The sequence below is a fragment of the Drosophila mojavensis genome, unplaced genomic scaffold (genome assembly GCF_018153725.1).
Source record: "Drosophila mojavensis isolate 15081-1352.22 unplaced genomic scaffold, ASM1815372v1 contig_36, whole genome shotgun sequence".
NCBI classification, from domain to species: Eukaryota; Metazoa; Arthropoda; class Insecta; order Diptera; family Drosophilidae; genus Drosophila; species Drosophila mojavensis.
Genome location: NW_025318858.1, coordinates 3,746,391 through 3,768,276, shown reverse-complemented (window position 1 = coordinate 3,768,276; position 21,886 = coordinate 3,746,391). Strand labels below are relative to the sequence as shown.

Here is a 21,886-nt window from a genome sequence, read left to right as displayed (position 1 = left end):
AATATTGCCTTCTCCTCCCCCACAAGAAACGTGCGCTTTTTTGGCCATTGCTCTCTTTGTTCTTTACACTTAGCTCTCTGGCTCTCACCGTGAGAGTCTTACGTATGCGTCAGAGACGAAGATCAACGAGCATTTTCAACAGTTGCGGACACATTGGCCGATTCAGTGTGTCTCAAAGCGTCGTCGTCGTCGGTGATCGCGCGTTTGTTGTCGTTGTCGTAGTTGCGCTTTAACGGTTTTTGCAGGCGCTCAGTCTACGCATTTCAGTAAAAATACAGCTCACCCCGTCTTCCAAATCAACGCGCTAATAATAAATAAAAACAAAAATTGTCAATTTTGAAACCAACAACTACCAATTGTAAGATATTATTGTTAATTTATAGCTACAATCAATCACAATAGCTAATGCAAGTGCGTGCGTGAGTGAGTGAGTGAGAGAGCTTGATTGGCTGTTTTTGTTGCTGCTGCTGGAGTTTCTTGCGTTCGGTCGTATGTGTGTGAGTCTGTGCTACGTTCTGCTGGTGTTGCCAAATGTGGTCAAAGTAAAATAACAAAAATACATATGTATGTGCATAAATACACATACAGACACTACCTTTCATATATATGTGTATATATATGTATGTATTTATGTGTGTTTTTTGTGTGTATGTATTATTCATACATTATAAAGTGCTTTTATGGCTTGAAATTTTTTGCGAGTTTTTTGTCGCATTTGTTGCGTTTGCACCTCGTTCAGTTCAAGAGCCTCCTGCTTATATTTTTATTGGATTAATGATAGCAAGTCAATTTAACGGGTATTTGAACTAACCAATCCGAAAATCATTTGCAAATTAGATGAATTCAAGGCCCATTCAATAAAATTCTATCTTTGCATAGGAAAATTTAAATTTCTTCTTTTTATTATTTTCATTTTGCTAGCCATCGTTTTGCCTGTGTTTTTGAAATTTTCATGGTTTCATTTCTTTAAATAAGTTTTATTTTTAGCACATTCAGTTATTTTTGTGTATATTTTTTTCTCACCAAGTTTTTGCCTCTGTTATTCGTTTGATTATTTTTGAATATTCTTGGCGTTTCTTTGGAATATATGTGCATACACCTATACACATACACTTTATGTGTGTGCGAGGAGATTTGTGTATTAAATGTTTTGGTTACACGTAAAATATGTGGCAAAGGCCTTTAGCAGGCGCTAGATGCCAATTGGTTGGATTCCAATAAGAACTGCGAGTCTAATTGAAAACGGAACACTTTTAGCCATCTCACACTGAATAACAGTGCATAACACAATATTGACAATAAAATATAAACAGTGCTTATGATTGAACAGAATCAATTTAAAGATAAAGTGAGAAAAGAAATAACAATAAGAGTTTGCTTATACATGTGTGTGTAAGGGAGAGTCAAGACAAATGGCAAATGACCAATAAGAGAGTCAAATGCTGCTAATCATAATGATGATCATACATACATATACATATGCAGACTTATGCATATGCGGAGCGTCAAATCTTTACCGTTATAAGTATATTTGTATTTTTAAATTATGACACACTAGATAGCCACACTTTGCGCGCTAGCGCTATCGCTCTCTTTTACTTACGCTCTCTCGCAGTACTTAGCTTAACTCTTTGAACAGCTGCTGAGTGGGTGGCGCAGACGTAGGCGCTGGCTGGTGGTGTTTTTGTTGTCGTTGTTTCTTTTTGTTGTATTTCTTGTTGTTGTCGACTTCAAAATTTGCTACACATGATTTAAATGAGCCGCTAAAGCGCTGTTCGCCGTAAATAAGCAGAGAGCGTGATATAAAGACGAAACACAAATTAAGCGCATGCTAAACGTAAGGCATTTTCGTTAGAGAGAGAAACAGAAAGAAAGAGAGAGGAGAGGAAAGCACTGCATGAAGGAAATGAACTGATGAACAAATTAAGCGAATATTAATCGCAAGCCGTTTGGCAATGAAAGAGAAGAGACTATAAGAGCGAAGAACATCATGAAAAAAGCTTTTGTCAGTTATTTATATTGATTGATTACAATTTATGGTTGCTGTTATTGACACGTTACTTCTTACACGTGCTCAAATCAAATCCACATGATTAATTAAAATTGATATTATTTTTATATTTTATATTCATCAGGAAGCATTGATTAAAAATATAAAAAATGTTTATATTGCCAATAAAATTATATTTTTCGCGCTCTTTAAAAAAAAAAACCCAAAATTAGAAACAAGTTTTTATAGGCGTATGCAAATTTTTTGGTGTCCGAAATTCCATAAATTCTTTAACAAGCTTGATGATTTTTTCTCTGCTCTCTAAAAGATGTTCTAAATTGTTTATTGTTTCTAAAATGTAATAAAAACGTAAATTAAATTTTTTCATATTTCCAAATCTAATTGTAGATGGTGACTAAAACCTAAAGATTTGCACACACAAAATTGTTGAAGAAGGCCTTTCGAATTATGTGATTCATGTTTTCTCCAAAAATAAAGAGAAATATTTTTTCTGGCCACGTGGGAGTCTGTACTATCCAAAGCTTTTACCTTTCTGTTTATGCTTAGTCACTTGTTGACTATTTATGTAACGGATTTGCGGCTTAACAAACGCCCACAGTAAAAATTTCTGGACTTCAATTTTCGCATAATAATAATTTTTATTATTTTTTAATATTTTATAAAAATATTTGTAGTAATTTTTAGCGAAACGTGGGTGAATAAACTTCACGCTGTTTGATTTTATGTTTAGCCTAACTCAAATCAACAACAAAAAATCAGCAACAATAATCTACAACAACAAAAAACAACAACAAAATGTGGTTGTCAATGAATGAAGCTGTTGTTGACTTTGAATCGGAGAGCGAGAGTGAATGAAGGCATTTTGTCTGCCAAATTCAATGCGAAGCGAGTTGGTCAAGATATATTCAAAAAACCAAAAACAAGTTCGTTAACCTTGAAAAAAGCTAAAATTGTAGTGTTGTGCAGTGCCTTAAGTGTTGACTAATGAAATTTGCAAGAGTTGTGCTCGAATAAATGTGTCAGACTTTCGTTGCGAGATAAGACAATACGTGGGATAATATCTATATAGACTATAATAAATGTAAATTGTGTATATAATAATGATTTTTAAACTCAACTACTAAATATTTAATTAGGGATCGTGGAAGTGATTTTTTAAGCTTCAACTAAATATCAATTGAGTGAAATAATAATGGAATAAGTTAGAGTGCTGTGAATACTACTTAGGTTTCTATAAGTGATGATGTATGTAAATAATTTATATCCTTTAAGTATTTGCTCTTCGTTTTAGCTCTAAGTATTTCTTCGAAGTATTCTTAAAAGTATTTCCTCTAAGCATTTCCTTTAAGTATTTCCTCTTAGTTCTTCCTCTTTGTGCTTCGCCAAAGTATATCCTCTACGTATTTTCTCTACTTATTTCTTGTAAGTATATCTTCCAAGTATTTCCTCTAAGTCTTCAATGTTTATTTGAACGATTAGGCCCTTCCCTTCACTTTACTGCACTGCACGATTGACATCCACCAGGCCTAGGCGACTGAAGAAGTGCTCCAGCTGTCTCCCTTTATATAGGGCAACTTTCACTCAAAGCCTTACTCGCTCTCAAGTATTAAACCAGCCGTCAGGTAGGGATCGTTGCAGTTGAGCATTAACTGACCAATGAGAACATCCTCTGCTGCTGCAAGTATTCTAGCTTCGGTTTATTTAAATACCGAATGAATACTATAGCACACATATAGAGAACAAAAATGATCTTCTTCGTCTCTTGCTTTTGTTGGGCAGAGAGCAGACAGAGTTACGAACAGCTATATAGGTAAAGAGGCACACATTCAAATTCAATACATGTCATACTGTTACTTTACAGTTACTATTTAATGGTAATAATAGTATATTAATAAATATATTAGCTGAAGATGTAAACAAAAATATGTATTACATTATTTGTTGTATTTTGTTTTTTAATGAAAACTTTATAATGCTTCTTAAGAAGTTAAATTTTTAGCATAAATTAATAATTTAGGCTGGTTAAAGCTCACATGGCATCAAGTTTTTTTTATATATATATATATACGTAATGGATCACTTAAGCCCCTTTCAAAATACATTTTGGTAAATCCCATAGCTATATTTTTCATTTTCATAATATTTTGCCCCACTTTAAGCCATAAATTATTACCTTAAGCTTAATCATAAATCTACAAACATTTATTTAAATATGATACACATATAGTATTAAATATTTCATAATATATCAAGATACTTTTTGTCTTATTTAGCTCATGCGTTTTTGCAAAATTTATGAGCCAAGAGAAGAGGCGTTCGTTCGCTCGATCGTAAAGTGTGGATAAAAAGTAAAGCGCGGCATTATAAATCAAGTTCAATTCAATTAGAGCGCTGGCCTCATAACCTACGACAATTTATTAATAATTTTAGCTCTAGCACAGATATATCTAATAGTGTACGTGTGTGAGTGTGTGTGTGTGAGTGTGTATATGTGTGTGCCGAGTGCGTCGAGTCTTTGTGTGCTTATATAGAAGCAGAAATTGCATATGCAAAACAAAAACAAAAAAAAAAAAAAAAAAAAACACAGAAAAGGCAAACGTAAATAGAACATAGAAATATGTTGAAGGGTTTAGTTTGCCAGAATTATCAAACATCTTAGCAATAAATGTTTAAGTAAAAGTAAAAATAATATTAGAAGTACAAGGGATTTGAATTAGACAGGAAAAAATGTTTTAAAAGTTTATTATTATTAAATAACATTATTATTTTATTGTTAACAGTTAAGTTATCTAAGGAAATTGAAGAAAAGGTATTTAATAATGACTAAAGGAGAAAAATTAAAATTAATAATTAAGAAAATAATTAAAATTTGTTAAAAAAAAAAAATAATAATAAATGAATAATAATAATTGAATTCCAAATTTTAAAATTGATATTTAGCTTATATATATTTTCTACATATATGTATAAAATATTTTAGAAATGTCTTATCTAATTATTTAGCACTTAAAATTTTTCATACAATTATCAAAATATAAATATAAAATATAAATAAATTATCAAGATCTCTCAAAAAAACCCGAATGCTCCACGTATTCAAAACTCCTGTTAGAACTCGTTTTATGCTTAGAGGGTAGAAAAAGTAATGAAAGCATTTCAATATGCACACAAATACATGCACATATATTTTAATATATTTTTGCCTGCCTGCCTGCATGCGCATATTCAATGGCCATAAATTGTTAAACAAATGTTATATTGTAATCAATATACAGATGTCTCTCTGTAAGTGTGTGTGTGTGTGCGTGTGTCAATAATTTATGCGGAAGTCTCGCCCACACAGAAACATGTTGTAATTGTCAATGTAGCAGAGGGGCTTGCGACTTGTTGGAATGAGAATGGGGGCGTGGCGCTCATACTCATATGGTATTCATATCAGCATGAATTTATATCCATGTAGCACTCATTATTTTGCACGAACAATGTTCGAATCTTGTTAATAATTCAATAAAAAAAAAAAAAAAAAAAAACAAACGAAACGTGCGCGAAAGATTTTTCCAATTAAATTGTCAAAAGCAAAATCGAAGCATAAAAATAAAATAATAATATATATATAGAAAAGTGCTATAAAATACACAGACATTGCGTAATAATTTTCAGGAATTATTTTTGGCCATACGCAAAATTTGTTAACAAAAAAAAACTAAACTTTTTTATGTGTGGAAAAATTATATTTATGTTTGCGACGTGGCTGGCCTTGCCTGATAGGCCACGCCCCAACGCCCACGCTGTGAATGTGGCACAAATTTTGGCACGATTCTAGCTGATCGATAAATGCATTAAATAGATATATATCGAGTCGCAGCAATTAGTCTTTCCATATCGTTGATCGCTTCCATACGAGATCGAATTTGGTATTCGATTTGAATTCAAGGCAGCAAAATTTGCTCAAATTATATATATGTATATGACTATATAATAGATATAAAATGATATGCCAAGATGAAATCAGTTAAACTGAAGGCTGGCAATTGCATTCAGTCTGAATTGTCAGCGCGTTGACATGCTGAATGTTAATGAATCGCATTCGCCAATCGCATTCGATTCGACTTGAACTTGATGAAAGCCAATTGGAATGACTATTCGATTTGCTGTGCAGCAATGCACGACATTAGGAATTTAACATAACATACTTAACATATTTTGAGTAACATTTTGGTGCTCTATCTAGCCTCAAAACTTTGGGAGATGTAAATTTATTTCGCATTCTTTGATTCTCTTTGGGAAAATGTTTATGGTTTCTGTATTTATGAGCTTGCAAAAAATTAACAGGGTATAATAACTTTATAGATACTAAAAGTTCTCTATTATGTTGTATTAACATTTATACCCACTGTTAATTAGCTACATCAAAATATTCTGTTATGCATTTAATGTAAATTCTGTTATTTAAAATATGTAAACAGACTCAGAATGTTAATAGTATTCTTAACATTAGATTAATACGTAATTATCTGATTCATTTCTACCACATTTTCTAATACGAGTTTTATATTTGATTGATATAAATTTTAGTTATTATAGAGAACATAAATATTTAGCTTTTCGCTTCAGTCTCTTCCGTTATTACACAAATATTTGTTCAAGTTCGTTGTTTATTTTGCTTTTTTGTCTAGCTGCAAATTGTATGTAATTAATTTGCACATGATTTGCGCTGCTAAATGCGGCTCTATTGTTGTGGTTAACATAATAATATTCGGCTCGATTTCAGATGTGATTAAGTTCTGACTATGAAATGTCTTTATAAAATCAACTGTGATTGACGGTGCCTAACCGCAGCTAGAAGAAATTATTAGATGACAGCATATATTGTATTGCTTTAACCAGGAACAGTTCGAATGACAGACATCGGCATATATACTATATATATATCAGTGTATACAGACATATTTATGTATGTGTGTGTATACAGATGATCTGTTGTCAGTATTTAATAAAGACATTCATAAAAGTCATTGTCAATTTGGAATTCGGGCGCATGTTTTGAACTCAATTGGACTTTCAGAGCTTTGGGTAAGGTCAATGCAAATTGCCTAGATATATGCTGAAGACATATGAAGATATATACATATGATGTATGTATATGTATGTACTTAAATTTGTGTTTATTGAAAGTGTTTGCCGGCTCTTGTGTTTATTTGTTAAATGTCTAAAAATTATTAGTTCTATATGTATTTTGCATAAGCAAATATTTAATTTAAATATATTTATATATCTACAGACAAATAGATATCTGTACTCGTCGTACGATTTTCACTAATCTTCGCGCTGTGTGTGTTGTTTTTGAATGCTAAAATTAGCAAAACGCGTGGGCGACTTTAGCATTGAATATGGACAAGGCCTGTGACGTGCTATGAAGGCGTCTAACATAATGCTAATGATAATACGTATATACTTATATGCTTATATGTGTATTTACAATTGCAGATCCAACGAGCAACACACGACAAACATGTATGTGCCATCATAGGAGGACCGTGAACATATGTTTTGGAGCAGTATCATAGCCAATAAGTAAAGCCCGGAACTGGAAATTCTAATATATGCCTACATATATATTTATGTATATGGACTATAGACAGATGATATACACACTTGTGAGTACTTACTTCTCAAGTTTATTTAGATTTTCTGAAGATTTTGAACAATTTACATTTACATAGTATTTATATACATTTTTAATGTATTATATTTTTTTTTATTATTTATTTATTTTAAATTTATTTAAAATATATTTTTTTTAAAAAGGTCCTTTATTTTATTTAAAAAGGTCCTTGAATAAAATATTAATTTTTTTTTAATTTCAATGTGTTTGGATAGGAATTTAAATTTTTAAATATTTAATTTAATTTGTAATCATATTTTATGTTTATATTTTTTTACTAGCACTTATATAGTCTGTTATTTTTACTTTTTTTTATTTTAATATACAATAATATTTTATTAAGATTTTAGACAAATTAAAAAAAATATAGATTTATTTTCTGTCTAAAAGGTAATATTAATAATTATTATTTTTTAAATATATTTTATCTTAGCTAAAAAATAAATAATTGTTAATATTATAATTATTATTACTATTTGTTTTATTCAATATTTGGAGTCAATTATCTTATATTTTCTTTCCATTTGTTACAGATTTTACAGAGCAGCGCATAGAATTAAAGAAATCACATCAGATTTATAAAGCAACACCCCCGCACACATACTACACACACACCAACACACATACACACACAATGGGCAAGGACTACTATAAGACTTTAGGCATCACAAAAACTGCCACCGATGACGAGATCAAAAAGGCCTACAGAAAATTGGCGTTACGTTATCATCCTGATAAAAATAAAGCGGCAAATGCTGAAGAGAAATTCAAAGAGGTCGCCGAGGCATATGAAGTGCTCTCCGATAAAAACAAACGTGAGGTCTATGACAAGTACGGCGTGGATGGACTGAAGAGTGGAGGTAGTTAATAGAACTAGTTCAATTGTGTGATCAAATGAACTACAGATGCTGCAAGCTCCAACTAAATTCTTTTTCTATTTTTCTAGGCGCTCGTAATGGCGGCGGTGGAGGCGGAAATACATTTACATATCAGTTCCATGGCGATCCTCGGGCCACATTCGCACAGTTCTTTGGCAATAGCAATCCGTTCTCATCGTTCTTCGATATGGACGATAATCTGTTCGATAAGAATGTGTTCGATTTGGATACGGAGCCAGATTTTTTCTCATCGCCATTTGGTGGTCTGGGCTCAAGGCATGGCCTAGGCAGCGCCTTCAGGTAGTCTAAGTCTCTCACTCTCGATATATATAGTCGAAACCATTGCTAACTTGTTGTAGGCCCTCTTTTAGATCACACTCCTTCAATGTGCACACCCCCTTTAAAAAGGAACAGAAACAGGATCCGCCCGTTGAGCATGATCTCTATGTGACGCTGGAGCAGATCTATCATGGCTGTGTTAAGAAAATGAAAATCTCACGTTATGTCGTCCAGCCCGATGGTAGCTCGAAAAAGGAGGATAAAGTCCTGCAAATATCTATTAAACCCGGCTGGAAATCAGGCACCAAAGTCACGTTCCAGAAGGAGGGCGACCAGGCGCCCGGCAAAATACCCGCGGATATTGTGTTCATCATCAGGGATAAGCCCCATACCATGTTCAAGCGAGAGGGCAGCGATTTGCGATATACGGCGAGGCTGACACTCAAGCAGGTGAGTGCGAAAGCTGATAGAATTGAAGTGGAGAATAGTAGAACAGTAAAACAGAAGAACAGTAGGACAGTAGAAGAGAACAGTAGAAGAGGGAACAAGAGCATAGCACAACAAGGGAACAGTGGAACAATAGAAGACTCAGTAGAAGAAGAATAATAGAAGACACAGTAGAAGTAAAAGAATGGAACAAGAGGACAGCAGAACAATATGAGAGTGGAACAGGAGAAGATTGGCACAAGAGAACAGTAGATCAGTAGAATAATAGAATATTGGAACAAGAGAACAGTAGATCAGTAGGAGACATAGTAGAAATAGAGTAGAAGAACTGTAGACGAGTAGATGTATATTGTGATATAAGCTGTCAAAGAGGCGACCTGTCTTAAGAGAGCTTATCTAACATTTATAGGATCGGTTATAGGGTGTTATACTTGGGTTTTTTTACAGACTACTCTATAATGTATCAACAAGGGTTTAATCTAAAGTAAGCAAGCTAATTTACTTTTTAGCTTAAAAGTGAAAAGGTATATATATTAAAATATATTTTTATGAACTGCGATCAGTAGTTGCTCAAAGTCTTATAAACTTATCCAATACTTAAATCATATTGGATACCCGAGTAGCTTAGATGATCATAATGTCTTGCATCTAGCTCTTGAAATGCTCTAGATCTAATCAGTCATATAAGTAGACAAGGGGATAGGCAAACGAAAGACAGATTAAATAGAGAGGTCGTATGTAAGAGAAAACCTACTTTAATGGGTTGACTGATGGCAGTCTATGCCCCTTCGACTTTTATTGCCAAAAAAAAAAAAACATAATAATTATAGTTTTATGTACTTTTTGAATTAGATTCTCTCAATGTTTCACTTCTTAGAAGTGCTAAAAAGTTTATTTAAATTTTTCCACTTAGAAGGTCAGAGTTTTTTATTTGCGAACTGCCATAAAGCACATTGCCCATGTTCATGTTCATGTTAGTTGGCCAAAAGCAAGTCAAGTCAACTACCAAATCCAGTGTTAGCAGTCATAATTGAAGATATTACCAAATGCCGTCATGCAATCATAATTAAACGCGAGCCGCACGTAAAAACCGTGTCAAATATTTCTAAATAGAAATCGCAAAATGACACTTTTAATAGCTAAAGCTGCGATTCGGCCAAAAACAGGCAAACATAATTTATATAGATTTGATGAAAAGCTGAAAAATCATTTCCATGTTGGGCAGAATGGAGAACCCCAAAAATATTTACTAAATTTGTCGCACTAACAAGCAATAAAATGTTAAAAATGTCAAAAACTTGGAGAGCAACTATTTAATCTAGTTAATGCAATTAACAATTTTAACATGACTGCGCAGTGCTCAGCATGTTTGTTGAACTATGGGGCTTTAGCCATTTTGTTTTCTACTATTTTTTAATGATTAAAGAATGATTTTTTTCTTAAATGAAAAAAAAAAAAAAAAAAATAAATAAATAAATAAAATAAAAATAAATATATATATATATATATATATATTTTTTTTATATTTTTGGTTCTGCTTGCCTTTTTTTTGGCTTCAACGCAGTTGACTGTGTAAAAATTTAACACCTCAGCTGCAGCGTCAACTGCCGAGCCGTTTATATATATATATGTATATATAGAGCTATACAAAGAGACAAACATATAATTCATATGTATTTATATTGAGTGTGCGTACGTGTTGGCTTGACCAACTGCTGTGCCCGCCTAATTGAAACTTGACCATGTTGACCAAATTTGACAGCCAGCTAGCCTGGCAGCCAGTTTGATCGCGTCGCTCGCGTTTATGGTAAATTTGCCATAACCATAACGCGCTTTATTCATTATAATTTAATTTAGGCGCTGGCCGGGGCTCTAATTGGGCGCCATACTGTGAGAACTCTGCCTGAGTACCGTATCATATCTTATATTTTGCAATAATGCGGACTCAAACGGCTGACAGACAACCATAAGCTACAGTTAAGGGTCGTAATATGTCGTTCTCAATGGATTTTATGTTTTCTTATTATATTTTTTTAGATCATAACATTCGGCTGGTTAGAGTGTAGCTTAAGAGTCATTTATATAAATGGTAACACATTCCGTTGTTATTTGGGGGTAATCCGAGATGATATAAAACAAGCGAGATTTTTGTCTGATAAACTTCATGTTGAATGACAAAATTTTGACATGATGACATGATTTTGATGTGTAAGATTATGCTTATTGACTTGAATTTATATTAGATGTTTATTTCTTTTTTTTTTTTGTCAACTTTACCCATCATAGTTCACATTCATGGAACTTAACCTCCTTTAAATTTTTGACTTTTCGTCAATTATCTCTTAAGATTTGGGAATCTCCCCCTCTCTTTCATTCTCTCTTTAACTTTCAGTCTTTTACTCTGTCTCTCTCTCTCACTATATCTCTCTAGGCATGTCTCTCTCTCTGTCTCATTCCCCGTCCCTCATTTTCGATTGGCTCTCTCCTCTCTCATATTCGCTTCTTCCCATTCGTCTTCTCCAAACATTTTCAGCTTGTGATTCATACCTCGTTCTTATCTCATTATACAATATCAATTTTAGATCGGCTGTAAAACAAGTTTTTAATAATGTAAATTATACTAATAAATAACAATTTAAATTTATTTTAAAAAAACATAACTGTTCTAGCTGTTCATACATGTTTTGTTACCATCTTGCATTTTCGCTCTTATGCATAAGTGAAATAATTGACATATTTTTTTTTCTCAATTTAAATTTTAATTCGGCTTACAAAAGTGCGCCGTAAAGCAATTAAAGCACCATATAAGTACTTCACATAATTGGCCACAGCAATATTGAATTTTTGTATTTTTTGTGTTGCTGCTACGACTCTTGTTTGCTTTTGTTGAGCATTAAATTTAATATCGGCCATAAATTACATCATCGTTTACGATAAAATATCACAAAAAAAGCAAACAATTTTTAGATGACATTTAATATTTGAGTGAATCACAGCTGAAATGGGTTCATTAAAATATGGATGCACTCTCCATGGCACTGACCTACAGCATATAATTGAAATAATAGAAATATTTGATAGACTTCTGTATAAATACGAACATATGTGTATGTATTGCAATATGTATATGTATGTGTATATAGAGTCGTGAATTTTAGATGGAATGCAAATTCAACAGCTTAATGGAAATCATAAAAATAGAAATGGAGACAAAGCTATGACCGACTGCGCAATGCTCGCTCAGTGTTCCAAATGAAAATGTGAAACAACATTTAAGTAGTTGATAGACTTAAAAGAGTTAAATATTATATTAATAATATTGAGTTAAGAATTTAAGATATTGAAGAAGCATAAAAAGTCGAGTTAAAAAAAATAAAATAAATAAAAATTATACAGATTAAAATATTATAAAAAATAATAAATAGCCTACTTTGAGCTAAAAATATTTGTTTTTAATAAAACAACTGACAAGAAAATTATGAAAATAAACAAGTATACCCATTTTTAATTTTTGAACGAGTATAAACATGTCAGCAAGTCTTAATCGCATCATAGTTAAACTATCAACTAAAATAAATAGTACTACAAAGAACAAACGAAATATCAGACAAAACTAATATACCCCCTTAAACCCTTTTCGAGAGCGCGTGAAAACAAAAATGTTGGCGCTTTGAGTGTTTGCGTCAGCATTTCGCGAATGCTGCAGCAACCCTAAAAATTGATGAATGCCAAACAACAATTGAACGTTGGCTATGCGCGTTGTCCTCACCGTCTCACTGTCCTCTCTGTCCTCTGTAACTGATGGCCAGACATCAGAAATATTTTTGTTGTCGTTTGTGCCGTTGTTGTTTGAAATGCTCACTGGCCATTGTCAATTTTGGGCTGGAGAACTTTTCGACTGCATAGAATTGGTGGCTCAATACAAAAAGCGTTCCGTCGGCTTCGTTTGCATTTTGATGACAGTCGTCAGCGTCCTTCACATTGTCAATCTATACGAAAAAATAAAGAAAACATTGGAAAAATAGAAAAAATGCAAAAAATCGGAAAAAGAAAACAACAAAACCAAATAGAACAAGCAAATGCTTTATGACATGCTATTGAAACGTCGTTGATTTGTTTTTCAAAACACTTTTGCAATTTATTTTGCAGTCGTAATTGTCTGGGCCAAGTTGCGAAATGCTGGAGTTTGATGTTTGCTGTTTGTTGTTTGTCGTTTACTGTTAGCTGGATTAAGCTGTCTGAAAATATATGCTTCGTAGTGCTTTATTAAATCTAAAAATGTTTTGAATACCTTGTGCTTTCAGAATTTTTTAAAGCCCATTGACACAATACAACATTTTTGAGTTCCTTAAAACTTGTTTTTTTTTTTTTTTTTTTTTTGTTAAGTTTTAGGTAATATTGTTATATTTTACTGTGTTATATATCTTTTATTATTTGTATTTTGGTAGTTTTATGTATAATAATTTTTTTTTTTTTTATTTTGTGTATTATATCTAAGTAATTTATTTTAAATTTAACATTAATTTTTTTGTTAAATTTTATTTTAGTATATTGTTTATATTTTAGTATATTTTAATATATTTTACTTTAATGATTTTTCGTGTATGCCTAACGATAAGAATACTTATAATACTTATTATTCTATTATTTACATAAATTTTTTTATTTTTTGTTTATTATTTGTTTTTTTTTAATTTGTTAAAATTATGCGGGTTGCCAATGTATTAATTGATCAATATTTTGAAATTCAAAAAAGTATTTACATTATTTTATTTATTTTGCACTCTGAGCAGGAAGTTTTTTCCTCATTATTTTACCTTGATAAAGTTCTGTACAGTTTTTTGATGATTATTTATTTTTGAGCGATCAGAACCAGCTGCCATATTTGGCTACAGATTTGTGCCCTTATCCACTATGTGCGTATATATGTTTGTACACATGTATATGTATGTATGTACAGCGCTCTCACACAACAGCTGATCCAGTTGTAAATGAAACGCGTTTCGCAATTTGTATTCCTTGTGCTCGCTTTTTTGGTTCAGGTTGGGGTTTTTATGGCTCAGCTTCCGTAAAAGGTAGCAAAGTATTTTAAGCGTTTTTCTGTTACAGATTATTGTAGTTGTTGATTTTTGTATACTTTGCCTTTAGTTTTTTCTCGCTTTTGATTTAGTTCTGCTTTACCTTTTTTCACATTTTTAACATTTCCATTAAAAAATATCAATGCTGGCAGCGTCGTCATCATTGTTATTGTTGTTGTTGTTGTTGTTGTAGCCGTCGTCATCAGTTTATGCTGTCATCGCTTTAAAATCACCCGACTCTCGCATATTCTGTATATATGTTTATATATATGTATGTGTATATACATATATTTAAATATTCATAAGGTGTGCACTTTGCTTTTGTCGCAATTTATTTATGTTCTTTTCGGTTATTTGTGCGCGTCGCGCTTTGCTCACATGGTTTTATGTTCTGGGCCAATTGTCCGATGCGGGTAACTGGGTATCGAATCACACACACATCACATACATATGTCTCTGTATGTTCTTTTGTTTCTTGTTCAGTGTATAAACACATGCAAAATGTCGGATTTTAGCTGTTAACAGTCGAAAACGAAAATGTTGTTTTTAAAAGAGAGCCGTAACTGATTTATTGCACTAGAAGTGGAAAGGAAATATTTACATTTTACATAAAAAGATACGCTTTTAAATAGACAACATAAATAAAGCATATTTATGTTATTGCAAACAAATAAATATTCAATTTTGAAACATTTAAAAATATTTTCACTTTATTTTGAGAGAAAAATATTGATAAATGTAAAAGAACTATAGAGCTAAATTTATAAATATATGTATATACAAACAAAAATCTGTTAAAAAAAATTGGTTAACAAATATGTTAAAATTATTATGATTTTTGATATATTTTATTTAAAATTTGTTTTGCATATTATTTTAAACATGCTTTATTCATGCTTATTTAATAATTTTGCTTAAATATTGTATTTCTTAAATAATATATTTATTTTATTTATTCTTTTATTATTTACTTACATAACATGTATATATTATTTCACCCCTTATAAAATTACTATTCACAAATTTGGTTAACATATTTTTGTATTGATCAGAATTTGATGTAATCTTGATGTAATTTAGCTAACATTCATCTAATGCACGTTAGCTATTTTGGTAAATATTAAGGAATTCCTTAATAATACTTAGCAGAATTTTCTTTACATATGTGCAGAAAGAAACTTTGCTAAATGCTCTTAAACTTTAGTAACTCGTATGAAGGAGATGTATTGAAGCAAAAGCCACAAAGTTTTTGCCCCACTAATTAAGTAGATGACATTAATAACTTAACTCAGTGGCCAATACATACAAACACATAGATAGCTAGCCAAATCATGATTGATGGCTATCTTTTAGTCTGGCCAATTAAACAAATCGAATGTCAGTTGAGGCCAATGAAATCGTCTGCAAGGGCAAACAAGAACGAAGGATTTGCGAGAGATAGAATGGGATTGAGGGAGTGGAGGAGTGAGGGAGTGGGAGTAAAGAAACATGTCAACAAGATGTTTAAACACGAATTAGGCACATAAAATGGAATAAAAAGGCATAAAAAGGATTTATGCAAGACACAAAGCAAACAAAACCCAATGCAAAGACGAGAGAAAGTTTTTCGGTTTCGGCTGCTGCTGCTGCTGCTTCTGCTGGGGCACGCAAGGAACATAAACAGGATTACCAGAAAAAAAAAGATTGATAGATTTTCCATTCTGCTTCCTTGGGCTATAACAATTCGAAGGAAATTGAGTTGCTTAGCCATGATTGATAATAGTTGTATATATAATAGTTATATATGTATATTTATTTATTGATATACATTTTGTGTGTTTCTTTGTCTTGTTTTGCAGGCGCTTTGCGGCGTTGTCTTTCAAGTTCCTACAATGTCTGGCGACAAGCTGCGCATTAGCACCATGCAGGAGATCATCAAGCCGAACACTGTGAAACGCATCCAGGGCTATGGCCTGCCCTTCCCAAAAGATACGACGCGCAAGGGCGATCTGCTGGTTGCTTTCGATATACAATTTCCGGCGAAATTGACTGCCGAGCAAAAGGAGGTGCTCAGAGACTTGTTCTAGAACCCACATAGAAGAGATGAACAGAAGAAGAAGATGAAGAAATGCCGCCTTTAACCACGACACACAGCACAAAGCACGACTCACTCAACTCTGCAATCCAGTCTGCCCTCGTTTCCTGCTCTTCTGCTGCTAGTTAGTCATACTAAAACCAAATTCTTTTACCTTCACGATTGAGCATTGAATGTGTCATCAAATTTTAAAATAATTCGCGTTGCAATATTTTTACTTTTTTTTATATATAATAAATAAATAAAAAAATCAATCCCCACCATCCGTCGAGCTGCAATAATAATAATAATAATACATAGCTGTTATATTGTCATAATTCTTAATTTATTTGTCTAAATTAAAGCTACGTATAATATTAATATTAAAAAAAAAAGCAAACAAAAATAAACAAGAAAACGTGAAAAACAAGCGAATTGATAAAAAGAAATGTTTTTATTTGGAATATTTTGATATCAGATAAAAACTGTCTGTTTTTGATTTTCTAATTGAAATAATTATTGTTAAATAGTCTAAAATATTTTCGTCATATCAGATCATTGGATAGTTCCCCTGCTGGGACTTAAGAATATTTACATTTAATTTCTAGAAAATGTTTTTAATACCAGAATCAAAGTTGGACTTGATCAGAGTAAAGAGTGAAAAGTTGTGTATGAAAGGAAAAGTGGAAATTGTGTGTACGTGTGTGTGTGAGAGAGTGAGTGTGGTAATCGGAACGCGTTTGCCTAATTAGCTGCCATTGCCAGCAGTTGGCAGTTGTCAAAGGAACTTGGGCAGCGTAGAGCTCGTTAAGTCATTAAAACTGCATGAAGTCAAAACTTTATGGTCTGCAAAGTTTGCGTCAAAGCAGAAGTAAACCCCCTCAAAAAAAAAATAGAACAGAAACTGAAAAAATGTTGGAAGAAAGAGCTTTGGAAAAGTGGGCAGCAAATGCAGAAGAAACCGAGCAACAACATCAAAGCCGACAAATGGTAATTCGTTTAAAAAGCAAAGCCAAGGCCGGGCCACAGACGCATTTCATTTGCAGACAATAAACTGGACAACAACAACAACAACAACAACAGCAGAGCAGCAGCAACACGAGAAGTCTAAATAAATTAAATTTTGAGGAACTCTTTGCATACAAAATAGACACAGGCAAATGCAAGTGCGAGGCAGTTGTCAACGACTACCTCATACTCGCTTAGGTAAGATTGATATATAAATTTACATTTATCTCAGGACTAGGCTAAGAGTAATTGAACTAAAGTTTAAAGTTTAGAATTTCTAAGCCTAAAACATATTCGAGATCTCTCTCTAATTCTCTCTCTATCTATAGAGTCCCGATAACTCGAGATGACAAGGCTCAGTTTTTTTATTTACACAGAAATTCAAATGACCGAGAATTATCGAGAACGAATTTGTTTCAAAGGGATAGAACGTCTTTCGATTTATCGCGATATTTTATTTAGACAAATTATACAGAATCGACTGTATATATTTGATTATATTATATCTAAAATCTCATATTAGTTATCTATAAAAAAGTTTTACACATTTTCACACTGAAATCTCGTGCTATCAAAACTAATATACCCACTTCACTTGCTGGGCGTATTAGCACCCAGGCCCCTAGGCAGCGCTTTGGCCAGTAACCGATACTGGGAGGGCGCCAAACACATTGACAGCACAAAAATGCTGTCCGTACCCTCGCCTGCTCGCCTCGTTCGTCTCTCTCTGGCACTCCAGGCATCTTCTTAGTCTTCAGTCTGGCGCAACATTGTAACAATTCGTTGCGATTTTCCACTTGTTTTGAAAGCGAGAGACCTCAACTCAGCTCAGCAGCAGCTACTGCTACTGGCCTGGCTATTGCTACATAGGCAGTCGAAGGGTTTGCATCGTGGCAGATTCGAAATCTCGGCATCGACAGCGCGCAAATGTGTGAATTGAATTTTCAAACAATTTCTGTTGCAGTTCGCTTTTCCTTTTGCCTTTCCTTCTATGGCCAGGCACACGTTGCCCCTGTGACCCTGAGTCACCCTGTTGCCAGTGAATAAGCGCTGTGCACAGTGCTCTGTCATGCCCTAATAAGGCGGCAAAGGTACCTTAGCTATTTAATGGGAAAGGGTTGCTTTGTCGAGTTTTTAAGGTTTTATGTTTCAGGCAGTGCCTGATAGCCATGTTTTACAGTAGTATGAGTTTAAATGATATATTATTTATACTTGAACAAATTTTGAATTTTTGTTAATGAATAAAATATTCCTCTGGTTTAAGTTCATTTAGAGAGGACTAAGTTATGTGGAAAGAGTTAATTTATATTATAAAATCTGTAGTAATCTTTAGTTAGGCTGTAAAATATAATTATAATATTATAATTATAATATATAATATAATTATAATATATGTATGATTATAGTAGAGTTCTATGTATCAATTCATATAAAAATATCTATCTAATATTCTGAAAAAAAAGATAAATTCTTGTTTATTTCTTAAAACTATTTCTATTTATAAATTTTTAAAACTTAAAAAAAATATTTCCTAACATATTTTTTTATTTTATATAAATAAATAAAACAATATTTTTTTATTTTATATAAATAAATAAAACAATATTTTTATTTTTTTATTTTGTTGTATAAGACTAACCGAGCCATGATGGAATATTACAAAAGTTGATTTTATTTTAGTATAATTGCATTCAATTCAAAGTTTAGCTTTATACAAATAAATTAGTTGTATTAAATAATTTTAAGAACTTTAATTTATTGAAGATGCACAATTCTTATTTAAATTTTTAATTAATTTTCCTTATGACATAGATTCCAACTGTGTATAAAATATATATTATTCTTTAAGCTTAGATAAATTAAAGGTTTTATAAAGTTCGATTAGTTCAAGTACAGCTCCTTTTATGTACTTTTTACGCTGGTTCATTTTGTTCATTTATGACAGCTGAAGGGCATTTAAAATTCGTCGAATAATTTTCGCTTATTCCTTTGTTATTTCGTTTCGATTTGGGTTCTGCTTTGGACTCGAAACGTGCATGATTTGAGATTTGATTTGCTGTGCGGCTGTGGCAAACGCGCTTTTGGCTACATTACAACCATGACGGCTCTTCCTACTCTGACTCCGACTCCCACTCCGACTCCATCGACTGCTGCTTGTGATCCTTAACCAACTGGCTTTGGCTCTGTTTGTCCTGTCGCATCCTGTCCGATTCGTTTGTGTTTGTGGCGGCATTTTAAACATTTCGCTCACGTTTCGGATGTTTATGCCATTAGCGTTTAAGTTCCCATACAAAATGCGAAACGGTTTGCGATTTTCCTTTTGTTCAGATCCGTTGGCTGGGCAGCAGCAGCGGCAGGGAGCTAACTTGACGTGGGGCGTGGCACATTGTTATTTGTAATCGATGCTATTGCGACTTGTTGTAAATTTGTATAGAGTTTAATATAAAAAAAAGAAAAGGAATATGAAATGGCAAAATTTGATGGGGTCGTTATATATTTTATTTATTATTATTATCTATTATTATATATGCTATATAGGAGTTTTATTATTTATGACAAATGAACTATAAAACTTGTGGCAGAGAAAAATAATTGGAAATGCTTTTAGGAATTTTTTATATGAGTTTACAGCTATATTTATTTCTGTATCAATTTGCATTTTATTAGAATGCTTGAAGATGATGTTGCTTTCTGTTTATTTTTTTTTTTAATTATATTTTATATTGTTTATATTATGATTATACTATATATATATATTATGATGCATATTATTATGAAAGTTCAACTCGATGAATTGTTTATCTTATGCAAGTCCATTCTGTGCAAGGATCAGGGTATTACTTAGTAGAGCATTTCTGATATTTCTGCTATCAATCCCATTTTCTTCAGTTTATTCTAAATGGAAATTTAAACTGATTTACCAATTGCCCAAAGGCAGCCTCTTAAATAAAACTTTTACACAATATTTACTTATATATTTTAGGGTAATACCACTAATATACATAAATTAAAGATTTTACTCACTCTGTTCTAAATGCACACTGAAATTAATTTACTAATTCCTCATAAACAGCCTGAGTTGCCAATTCCAACTTTTACACAACATTTACTTATTTATTTTGAGGGAATACCACTAATATAAACAAACTAATGATTTTTCTCACTCTATTCTAAATTCAAATCGAAACTGATTTACTAATTGCCCATAAGCCTGATTAGCAAAAATTTTGCACAACGTTTACTTATTTATTTTGAGGGAATACCACTAATGCACACAAATCAAAGACTTCCACATCATTGGCAACAGGGACAGCAATTGGTGTTGCAGGCGCTGAGGCTCAGATCCATTCGATCAGTGTCCTCCGGCTTGCCCCACCCATTGCTAGTCGCCGTCGCATTTGATGTGAACTCCTTATCGATGCCATCCTGTAGCAGGTGCGCCGTCACAGTTCGAATCGGCGTATTTGCATTGTCCAACTCCAGCTCGCACACGCAGTTGGCATGCAGATTGAAGACGGGCACCCATTGGCCTTTGGACTTGGCCTGGCTCTTACGGCAGACTCGTTGCTTTGTGCGTTTCTTTTTCTTGTTGCGCCGCTTTGGATTATCGTGAATCTTGTGCGTGGGCTTCGCGGGTCCTGTGATGGCCGCCTGGATCTCCGACTCGTACAGTCGCTGGTGTCGCTCGGCTGTGCTCGTGCGCCTCGACATCGAGCAATAGCGACTGTTGATGTGGTTTATGGTCTGCAGTGTCTCCTCGAAGGCCACCTCCAGCTGCTCCACGGTCTGCAGCGTCTCCCACAACAATGTGTTCTTCATAATTTTTCTACTTAAAATTTGACGTGTCTGAAATTGTTTTTTGATATTTAATGCTTGGATTTCATAAAATGCTTGAATTTATGATATACTCGGCAGAATAATATAATATTTACTGAATAAATAAATAATATTAATTATATGATATTTACATCCATTCATCTATATATCTTATTATATTTTATTTTCTCTGTTGCCAAGTAATAAGCATATTTATTTATAAATCTTATGCAAATCCTATTTATGGCTTTTTTGTTTCTATGTGTTTGAGCATGTCCATAAAACTGACTTACGGCCTGTCAAATGTATGGAGTATATGAATATATAAAAAAATGTTGATAAATTTCCAAAAAGCCAAAGGCCACAAATTTAATGGTGAAATGTGAAAAATGCGAACAAATTAGGGGCTGTCATTGCTCGTATATCTGCGCATTATTAACAGCTCCGCCCACAGCCCGCACCCAGAAGAAGGAAAAATAATATAAAGATGGGAAAACTAAGCCCAGACTCATATACAAACGAACTGTCTATACATCATGGCCCAGGCACACACGTCTAGTCAGGGCTGGGGAAGCTACGGTCGTAATAGGCGAATATCTTTTCATAATGCGCGCGGGCTCTGCCAGCAGCTGAGAAAGTAGTTTCCATTTC

General features: G+C 32.9%; 2 protein-coding genes and 1 long non-coding RNA gene across 5 annotated transcripts; 1 reads left to right on the top strand and 2 right to left on the bottom strand.

Moving 5' to 3' along the window:
* The first annotated feature begins 156 nt into the window (after positions 1 to 156).
* Positions 157 to 16,689, top strand: LOC6575900 (dnaJ protein homolog 1). 3 transcript variants are annotated; one of them, XM_002001868.4, is made up of 6 exons: positions 157 to 358; positions 7,499 to 7,668; positions 8,210 to 8,536; positions 8,623 to 8,854; positions 8,926 to 9,283; positions 16,197 to 16,689. In XM_002001868.4, exons 3-6 carry the CDS (start codon positions 8,311 to 8,313, stop codon positions 16,422 to 16,424), a joined length of 1,044 nt encoding a protein of 347 aa, XP_002001904.1. In that variant the 5' UTR covers positions 157 to 358; positions 7,499 to 7,668; positions 8,210 to 8,310; the 3' UTR covers positions 16,425 to 16,689. The 3 variants fall into 3 exon arrangements, with proteins under 3 accessions (XP_002001904.1, XP_032584560.1, XP_043864504.1); XM_032728669.2 differs by having other exon boundaries at positions 8,914 to 9,283; XM_044008569.1 differs by lacking the exon at positions 157 to 358 and adding an exon at positions 549 to 564 and having other exon boundaries at positions 8,914 to 9,283.
* On the bottom strand, positions 11,289 to 13,596 carry LOC122757158. The gene is made up of 2 exons (XR_006357073.1): positions 13,050 to 13,596; positions 11,289 to 11,867 (listed from the first exon to the last, which is right to left on the bottom strand). It is a non-coding gene; the product is annotated as an uncharacterized LOC122757158 (long non-coding RNA).
* Positions 16,690 to 20,644: 3,955 nt separating the features above from the next.
* LOC6575899 lies at positions 20,645 to 21,350 on the bottom strand. Its single transcript, XM_032729356.2, has one exon. It carries the CDS (start codon positions 21,236 to 21,238, stop codon positions 20,714 to 20,716), a length of 525 nt encoding a protein of 174 aa, XP_032585247.1. The 5' UTR covers positions 21,239 to 21,350; the 3' UTR covers positions 20,645 to 20,713.
* Positions 21,351 to 21,886: the final 536 nt, after the last annotated feature.

Excerpts from the sequence above, each read along its gene's own strand:
- LOC6575900 (XM_032728669.2), top strand. The coding sequence starts at position 8,311 with ATGGGCAAGGACTACTATAAGACTTTAGGCATCACAAAAACTGCCACC. Across the intron at positions 8,855-8,913 it reads GGCCTAGGCAGCGCCTTCAG|GCCCTCTTTTAGATCACACT; the intron begins GTAGTCTAAGTC and ends AACTTGTTGTAG. Across the intron at positions 9,284-16,196 it reads CGAGGCTGACACTCAAGCAG|GCGCTTTGCGGCGTTGTCTT; the intron begins GTGAGTGCGAAA and ends CTTGTTTTGCAG.
- LOC6575899 (XM_032729356.2), bottom strand. The coding sequence starts at position 21,238 with ATGAAGAACACATTGTTGTGGGAGACGCTGCAGACCGTGGAGCAGCTG.